The 9,400-nt window shown below is 55.5% G+C and overlaps 1 protein-coding gene across 1 annotated transcript; it reads right to left on the bottom strand.

Annotated features, from left to right (window-relative positions):
* Nucleotides 1-4,266: 4,266 nt before the first annotated feature.
* Nucleotides 4,267-8,842, bottom strand: HOXB13 (homeobox B13). Its single transcript, XM_077852896.1, has 2 exons — nucleotides 8,072-8,842; nucleotides 4,267-6,908 (listed from the first exon to the last, which is right to left on the bottom strand). Exons 1-2 carry the CDS (start codon nucleotides 8,673-8,675, stop codon nucleotides 6,655-6,657), a joined length of 858 nt encoding a protein of 285 aa, XP_077709022.1. The 5' UTR covers nucleotides 8,676-8,842; the 3' UTR covers nucleotides 4,267-6,654.
* Between the last annotated feature and the right edge of the window lie 558 nt (nucleotides 8,843-9,400).

Raw genomic sequence — 9,400 nt, 5'->3', positions numbered from 1 at the left:
CTCCTGGATCTTCCCTGTAGGATTTGATATTATAAGCATCTTTCTTGATGCTGTTCCAACACGACCTTTTCTGGGAAGCTCCCCCAGATACCATGGGGAGAGGGACGAATCTTTCTCACTCCTCGTGAGAAAGATTTGTCCTCGTGTAGTCATTGACCGGGCCACACGGTGTGGGAGGTCACATCTGAAGAAGCCGCAGACCCCAGATCTGGCAGCAAGAGCGAGGCAGGGCTCAGTGGGATGGGAGAGGGTCTTTCCATGGTCTCTTCTACAGCCTCCTACTCGCAGTGGAAGATTTTGCATGCAGTAGATACTTGGTAACTGAATGGTGGATTGGACTAAATTTCCATTTGTCTTTAATCCCTCTTTTTTTCTTCACTTATGCAAATAGCCTGATGCACCCTGGAGGGGCTAGGGAGCTTAAGTGCCCCTGTGGGACACTAGGGGATGGCTCCGGATGGAAACAAGGATTTGCCAGAGTCTGGGGAACCTTGTGAAAAGAGGCATGCGGGGGTCTTGAAGAGACTGGGCTTCCTATTCTCTCCCAGGGTATCGGCAAAGGAGCTTAGCTTTTTTTTAAAAATAAATTTATTTTTTATTGGTGTTCAATTTACCAACATACAGAATAACACCCAGTGCTCAGTGCTCATCCCGTCAAGTGCCCCCCTCAGCGCACGTCACCCATTCACCCCCACCCCCCCGCCCTCCTCCCCTTCCACCACCCTAGCTCTTGCTTTGGGGATCACCTCTGCTTTGGCAGGCCGATTGACAGTGATCAAGAAACTTATCCTCTCTTGGTCTCAACTTCCTTATTTTATGAAATGTGCACCCAATTGTAGGTTTTGTCAGTGTGATAGGAGCTCTGAAGGGGGCATGAACAGGAGGAGTCAGTTTGGGGGGCAGGGAAGAGGGGACCTGTTAGTCCTGAGTGTGCCTGTAGATTACCCTGCCCACCCTAAGACCAACAGATTAGCAGTGTCAGTGCCTAAGGACTTGGTGGGGACTCTGAGCCCCTGTGCACATATACCAGTGGCATGTGTCCTCTCCAGTTGTTCCTCAGCTCCTGGGCACTTACTAAGCTTCTGAAAAGGATGCAGGAATGGGGAGGGGATAGTGGGGTGGGGAGAGAAGGCAGCTGTTCAGAGAGTAAGGTATACTGATTTTTTTAAGTTTTATTTCTTTAGGTAATCTCTACACCCAATGTGGGGGCTTGAACTCACCACTCCACTCAGAGATCAAGTCCAAAGCTCTTCAGACTGTGCCAGCCAGGCGCTCCCTGATTTATTTTTTTAAGGGCCAGAGCCTTTCTCTTAAGGGTGAGCTAATCAATCATCAGAGTTATCGTTACAGTTAATTTTCACGGAGTTTTCCAAAATAGGTGTGTTGGAAAGAATTATTATTTTAAATAAGAACAATTGCAATAGCATTAACAATAATATTAATTGTGTCTGTGCCAGGATTCCATCCAGTTGGAGACAAATAGAGGTCATCTGGGGGCCCCCAGCACCTGGCACTGGCTCCCACCCGCCAGCCTGTCCCCTGCCGAGGTCCGGGCAGGTCCCGCATGCTGCGAAGCGCTTTCTGCTCAGGCAGCTGCGTGTCTCTCCAGGAACCGACGTGGAGGTGCCCGCGCCAGGTGGTGGGTCTCTGTCTGGCCTCAAGTCCCTTCTATCTGCCCTTCCCTGCCCGCTTAGCCCGCGGAGGCCTCCAAATTCCTGGGAGGATCACCCCGGGGCTTCCTGAGGCGGGTCCCAGACTGAGAAAGCGGTTAGTGCCTTTGGCCCACGGATCAGTTTACCTTGTTACGGAGAAACGCACTCTTGGAGGTATTGAAACGGGCCGGTCCCTGGTCTGAGAAATGGGCACATAACACTCTTGTTTTCTCTGCAAAGGAGAGACCTTCAGCTTGCGTCCGGGCCCTGAGCGCTGCAGGCCCCCGCCGGAAGGTTTCAGCCTCGGAGCGGCCCGGGGCTGGGGCTCCGCTCGAGCACCTGGGGCCAGAGGCGGAAGGACAGGTCGCGCAGCACTAGGTGCCCCCCTCCCAGCAGTCTGGGGCGGAGCTCAGGGAGAGGGCGCTCTGTGGAATGCTCCCCACCTTGGGCGAAGGCTGGAGCGTCTCCTCCCCAGCGCAGACCCAGGCCTCCTCGCCTCCCCTCCACCTTCGGCATCCCCAGCCGTCCTCCAGTTCTCTCCAGCCTTTCCCCACTGCATGACCTTCTCACTCCTTCCCAAGACCGGAGGTGGCCCCCCACCCTTCCCTCATCCTTCCCCCACCTTTCCCCCCAACTTCTAGCACAGCGTTTAGGAGAGTGGGGGCGGAGGCGGTGGAGACCACCTACCTGAAACTTCAAGTTCAATGGCAAAGCCCCTGACCCTCCCCTCGCATTCGATCCCCTCCCCTCCAGGCATCGGCAGACTCTCTCCTTTTCTCATTCTGGGGGCGATTGAACTCTTGCTGTAGCCAAACCCTCTCTCACTTCGGGGGCAATTTAGGGGAGGGAAGCCCATGGTGGAACTCTTTCCTTCATCTGCTCGACCACCCTCACTCCCTTTCGAGACAGAGGTAACTTGTAGCCGACAGAGTCCGAAAGGCTGGCATCAAGTCGCCCCAGGATGTTTTTAAGTCTCTCTCCAGGCCCAGATCTGCGCCGACGGGGGCGGGGGGGGGGAGGGGAGCGGAGGGGTGTCCCACTCGGGTGAGAGGCGGAGAGCCACTCTACTGCTTCCTCCCCCCTCTCCTGGAGAGGAACCGTTCATGGCGGGGAGAATAGGATATAAATTTCTTCCAGAACAGCAGAACCGTCTCCTTTTGCCCCGGTGCAGCAGGCACCTCCGCGCTCCATTGCAGGTTTACGCATCTAATCCACGATCTTGGCTCCGGGGTTTCTAGGAGACCGGACGGGGGCGGGGGCACAGAGAGTTTCCCCCGAAGGAAACCAAATTAAAGTGCTGCACTTGGGCCTTCGGATAAAACATCAATGAAGGGAAGGAGGGGAGGGCAGTTTGCTGGAGTCGGAGGAGGGGAGCCGGGCCGCTGGGAGAACTGGGGGGCGGAGGGGGCTCGATCAGAGTCTTTTTCCAGCCTCAGGGGCAGCTTCCCGCTCTGGAGAGACTCCCGGGAGGGGTGGCTGGGGCGGGGGACACCGCAGCCCGCGGAGTGCCGAGCTGCCGCAAGCGTTCACCAGCGTGAGTAGAGGACCCCAGGGCCGGAGCCCCCGCCTGGCTCTTCGCTAGGCTGCAGCGGGGATTTAGATTCGAAAAGAGCTTCCGGAGGTCGCGTCTACGCACTTCTCCACCACTACCCCCCAAATTGGCCTCTGGAAGCCTAATAAAAATAACAACTGCTTTGGAGTTAGAAGTGATTTCGGCTGTGGAGCCGGCGTAGACGCGACCCTCCGATCCGATTTGGACGCTTGCTGAGACTCACAGGCCGAAATGTTTGGCTCCGAGTGAGAGAGAGCGCGTGGAGCGCAGCTCTGAGAACAATTACGCCTCGGTAGTGGATAAAGACGCCTGGTGTATTTTCAGGAGTCTATTTGGACACTTCTACATGCATTTGGTCGAGATTGTCTGAATTTAGCCATTTATGAACGTTGTGCTCACATGTTTCAGTCTGGATAATTTTTAGCAAAACACGTTCCCCGGGATCTAAAACCGGCCCTACTCAGAAGCAAATCGCTGCAGTCAAGTAAATGTAAACGTAAATGTATGGGTTTTGTTAAAATTTAACCCAAATTAGTGAGAGATTTTTAAATGCTCGGTCTGGGTGGGAGGGGGTAGAGTTTGCCTCGGGAGTAAAATTGGTGTTTGGAAAGGGGTTTCATGAAAGGATGTAAAGCCAAACGAAATTTAAATTTGTTTTGTTTTGCATAGGTTCCATACCTCACTCCCAGGAGAAAAAAGGAGGGTGTCACCGCGAACTGCTCTGCGGAGGAAGATAAAGAAAATACTCCGTCCGCTGGAGGACCTGGACCCGGGGCGGAGGGCGCCGCGGCCTGGCTTCTGGAGCCCTGGCGAGCCTGTTCTCTATTCCAGATCGCTCGCGCTGCCCTGCTCGCCCGCCTCTTGGTCTCTCGCTGGCTGGACCGATACATCTGCAGATACCTTGGCCCAATCTCTGGCGGCTCCGGGTCCCGTCGCTCTCACAAGCTGCCCCAAACTCCCCAACCCCGCGAGGCCGGAGACCCCAGGCATCCGGAAGCCTGGGGCTCCTTGAGGGAACAGTCCAGGCCCAGCCGCCCGGCGGGTTTCCCTGAAATAGCAAACTTCTGCCGGAAGGGGGCGACCTTGCCTTTTTAATAATCCACAAACTCACATTGGTAGCGAAATAAATCTCTAAAATCCCAAATTTTTGGTTCGTTCTGAAATTATTGCGAACGAATAATACAACGAAACTTTAAGTCCCTGGTAGCGGAGAAGTTAGAGCCCCGGGAGGACAGGATCTCGAGGTCTCTGACTCCTTTTGAGGGCTCCACCTAGGCTGGCTCGGTTAGTCCAAGTGTCAGCCCCTTGGGGTCTTTTCTCTCCTCTGGAAGGGGACCCCGCACCATAAAGCCCCCTTCATTTCTCCCGCACCCTGCCCACATCCCTATGTGCACTGAAGTCTGGCCACTTCTGAAGCAGCGAGGGAGGGGTCCGCACACACTATCCTTGAGGACCCCTGAAGTTAAAAGCTACTCGCTTGAGACTTTGCTTAGAAGAGAATGAAAAGCAGGAAGTAACTTCCTCTGAGCCGGGTGCTTTATCAAGGAGCTTAAACGGGACCCGGGTGTTTGGAAGGGTTTGTTTTGTTTTGTCTTTTAATCACAAAATTGAAAAAAAAAATTGACACCTCCCCTCTTCTCCCTTAAGCAGACACAGTCAAGGAGTCCCAACAGGGGAGGGTGACGGCCACCTCTGGAGCCTTTCCCCTTTGGCCCTGGGTTCCTCTTTGGTAAATAGATTAAGGAGAATCTGAGTTGCTTCTCAACTCATTCCCAGGAAAGGAGCCAGGACTAGAATCCCACCTGACAGCAGGGGTTGTAAACGTGCCTTGGCTACACAGGGCTTCCTGGAGAACTAGGAGGCTGAGCCAGCTCTGAGACACCATTGAGACAGTCACCGCCGGCCTCACCAGCTGCTCCTGGCGGTGTCTGGGATCTTGGGTTGTACAGGTCCTCTCCACTTCGAGCCTGGGCTCTGGATCACAGGGAGTGTGTCGGCCCAGGCAAAGGAAGATCCAGGGCCAACCCGCTGACTTGGCCGTGCAGCCAAGGTGGTGAATCCCACAGGGCAGTGGGCCCAGGTACGTGACATGAGGGAGCCCTCACAGAGACCAAGGCTCCGTGTCAGGGTCCTGGGTTCTGCAGCTCTGTGAACAGCATGTCTGCCCCAGGTGTCTACAATTCCACACGTTCAGTCTCTGTCTATGTGGATGGAGAAAAGAGAGTTGGTGCCAACATGATCCTCCACCTACCCAGGATTCAGGGTAGTTGGACCAAACCAGCACAAAGTGAAAAGGAAAGAGATCTGCAGCCACTCTTGCCTAAGACGCCTCACCTGGGTCTTTGCGCTTCTGCCACCCACTGTTTTTTCACTCACAAAGGGGCCTGACCCATCTCCCAGGCTTGGGACCCACAACTTCTCCTGATGTCAAGTAGAAGCAAAGCAGAGGGAGAATGGGTGGTGAAGGGCCATTTTCTGGTTTTCTTTCCAGCCTGGCTATTCCAGCGTGTTTGTGATGTGCCTGCCAATAGGGTAGCGTTCTACTCCCTAGTTCTGTAACTATTTGTGCCTGGGAGGGGCACGTCTACAAGGCCACAAATACCTATTTCATGCAACTCCCAAATGCCCCAATGAACTATAACCTGGACAGAACCACCAGGATTGTTAAGGGAAGACTTGGAAAGTTTAGGGGAGGAAATGAGAGATGATGAATTATCCAGGAGCTTTCTCAAACTCAGTTTTTCTGGAGGCAGGAGGACTCAGGAGGGCAGTTCACTGGCTTCATTTTCACACAAGGACAAAATCTAAGAGTTAAGGATGGGATTTCTGAGACCTCAGCATACAACCCAGGGTGTGGGCAGGGAGGGAGGGAGAGGTACCCCCCAGTGTTGTCCATCCTGCCCAGGGGTCATCTTAGAAAAATGCCAAATGAGCAATGGTAGTCACAGGAGTGAATCTGCCTTTTCTCCTATCTGCTGCAATCACTGGGGTGGGGGACAGGATTTGGAAATGGATGTGGATGCAAAGGAAGCTTCCCTGCCTTGGGTCTCCCTCCAAGTTTATTCATTATCAGTTCAATCCATGCAAGCAGTTTCTCAAGTGCTCTTCAGAGCTCTAGATAAAAATTTGAAACTAATTATCATGGCAACTCATACTGGTTATGGTGACTATTACCACTACCAGGATGAATGATTGTGACTGGCGACAGGTCCTGTGGGTGGTATGTGGCTCTGGTGGATTGGACTGTAACTCTGGGCCTCACTGGCTCCCTAAAACATATGGGGGCACCCAGGCCATCCCTGAGGAACAGCCCAGGAGCTGTGGCCTGGGAAGAGTGCAACCTCTGGGAGCCCCTTGGCAGAGTCCTGTGCTCCAGCCTGGCGCTGGCAGGCTCCTGGTCTCCCTAGGATACTTCCATTTCTCCCCCACTCCCCCAGCCAGGGATCTCCCTCACAGAGTAGTGCTGGTCTTGACCTTGGCAAGGACTTTCTTCTCCTTAACCCGGCGGTTCTGAAACCAGATGGTGATCTGGCGCTCTGAAAGGCTGGTGGCCGCAGAGATCTTACGCCTCTTGTCCTTGGTGATGAACTTGTTAGCTGAATACTCGCGCTCCAGCTCCCGCAACTGCCCCTTGCTGTAAGGAATGCGCTTCTTACGGCCACGTCGGAAGGCACAACCATCGGGAGGGTGCTGTGTGCCTGACTCTGCCATGGAAGAAGAGAGAGAGAGCCACACTCAGACCTCCACCCACAAGCCCACGCACAAACGCAGGCCCTACAAGCTAAGCAATCCTATGGGAGCACCCAGACACAACCACTCCCCCAAAGCACTGGGGGACACCTTGACTTCTGGCTGTTTTCTGATGACCACTTAGGTTTTGAAAGACCAGGTTCCTGCAAGCCATCTTCACCCATCCCTGTCCTCAGCATTGCAGGTCTGCAAACACACCCATCACACCCTGCCAGACCTTTGCCCACAGTCACATATATCCACCCTCACATGCATTTTCAGACTCTTGGCCACTCTCATAGATTCTACAGGCAAATTAAGTGCAGAAAGGAACACATTTCTGCTCCCACTCCCAATACACAAACACACATACACACACCTCCCCCCCCAACATGCACACAACGCACACACACATACACATGCCCCTAAATTATGACTGCAGGGAATCTAAATTTTCCTTTAGAAACTGAAAAATTGGGATCCCTGGATGGCTCAGCAGTTTAGTGCCTGCCTTCGGCCCAGGGCGTGATCCTGGGGTCCCAGGATCCAGTCCCACATCAGGCTCCCTGCATGGAGCCTGCTTCTTCCTCTGCCTGTGTCTCTGCCTCTCGCTCTCTCTGTCTCTCATGAATAAATATTTTTGAAAAGAAACTGAAAAATTCATCTGAAAGAAAATGAGGGTTTGTATTCTTCACAGAACATTCAATATCCATGTTCCTACCCACCCCATCCCCATTACTCACTGAATAGAGAGTCATTTAGCCTTTTGGTAGAATTAACCCTGGGATCTGCGAGGTAGAACAGCCTGATTCCCGTCAACAGCAAAAAGAATCAAACACTTGGACATATTGAAAAGCAGGTCCCAAGGCCTCCTAAGGAGATGAAGGTACCTGGTAGCCCACAGCCTTCCAATAGCACCCAGCTCAGGCCCCTCATGCTGACCCTCTGGGGCCTCCACCCTGTCTCTTCAACTGCCTGAACCCTCCTTCAGCGTCCTAACAGCCAACTGATGAGCACAAGCTCCTCCTCACAGGCCCCAAATCTCCCTTCACTTCCTCCCCCTGCGAGCACCAGCACGGCCTACCACCCACAGTCAGCAGCACCAAGGGGACCCAACAAACATAGTGGGGCAAGTTACCTGCAAATGCTGCCTTCCAGAAGGCACTGGGTGGGTTCTGCTCCCCCTGGCAACACATCTGGCCGTTCCAGCCACCGGTGAGGGCCCAGGGCTGGTAACTGTCCACAGGCAGCAGGGAGTCGTGGCGAGGCTCCCCGGGGGCTCCCAGAGTCTGCACCACCGACACATCCAGGTAACTGGCCATTGGCTGGTAGGGTCCCGGGTACCCAGGATAGAAGGCAAACTCGGTGGGTCGGCTGGGGTACTCCTCCCCGGCCGTGGCCGTCTCCGCGGGGTAGGCAGCGAGGGTGGCCGCCTGGGCACAGGGTTTCAGCGAGCTCCGGGCCACCCGGCAGGAGTAGTACCCGCCTCCAAAGTAGCCGTAAGGCACCGGAGCCGGGGCCGCCCCCTGGGGCACCCCGGGGCAAGGGTGGCACTGCTTCGGCGGTTCCGCGGGGCCCGGCAGATCCAGCGGCGCGTAGCTGACAGCGGGCATCAGCGGAGGCGCCGCGGCCGGGTGGGTGGCCAGCGGCGACGGGGCCACGAGATTCCGACCCCCTCCCACTACCGACAAGCCTTCCAGGTCCTTGGCCCCGTCCAGGGTGGCGTAGTCGCCGGGCTCCATGGGGCCGAGGGTCCGCTCATGGGGCGCTGGGGCGGGGGGATCCGGGGGGCACCCAGCCGTCTCTCCCCACCCAGGCCCCGGGAATCCAAGGCGTTTTAAATCGCTCCCAGCTCTCACGGCGCTGCATTCGCTCAGCCCGGCCGCCCTGACGCAGGAGACGCAGGTGCCAGGGCACCGCGCTGATTGGCCGCGGCCTGCGGGAGGAGGCTAATAAAATCTTCGGGGCAGAAATTGCGAAAATACTTTACCCCTGCTCCTCTCTGTCTCTTCTCCTCCCTCCCTCCCTCCTTCCCTCCCTCCCTCTCTCCCTCCCTTCGTCTCTCCCTCTTTCCCTCTCCCTCACTTTTATTGCCTGTGAAAACAAGAACGCAGAGGAAAGCTGCTTTCCAGTTTGGAGCTACCCAGCTGGGGGGGGGGGGGGCGGAGAGGAGGGAGGCGGAGGGAGAGAAGACAGGGGCCATCCCGCCCCCGCCGCCTCCTCTCCCTCCCCGGCTCTCTGTCTCCGGTGCTTTGGCTGGTTTAACGAGAGAATAAAAAGCTCCCCCTATAAAACGTGCGTCTCAAGGGGAAGGGGGGGCGGGGGGTCGGGGGGGGGCCGGGAGGCCGCTCTGTGCCTGAAAGGGGAACCTGGGAATGTGCCTGAACCAGAAGAGGCTGGGAAATGGGGGCCAAAGGGTATTTCTGGGAGCCCCCGGCTCTGGGTCCTGGCTACCAGCAACCCGGTT

The sequence above is a fragment of the Canis aureus genome, chromosome 16 (genome assembly GCF_053574225.1).
Source record: "Canis aureus isolate CA01 chromosome 16, VMU_Caureus_v.1.0, whole genome shotgun sequence".
NCBI classification, from domain to species: domain Eukaryota; kingdom Metazoa; phylum Chordata; class Mammalia; order Carnivora; family Canidae; genus Canis; species Canis aureus.
Note: the sequence above shows the minus strand (reverse complement) of the source record. Positions and strands in the feature narration are given on the sequence as shown.

Bases quoted from the DNA above. Each gene is read 5' to 3' on its own strand.
- HOXB13 (XM_077852896.1), bottom strand. From the start codon at position 8,675: ATGGAGCCCGGCGACTACGCCACCCTGGACGGGGCCAAGGACCTGGAA. The intron at 6,909-8,071 runs GTAACTTGCCCC...CTTCCATGGCAG, and splicing joins CTGGAAGGCAGCATTTGCAG to AGTCAGGCACACAGCACCCT.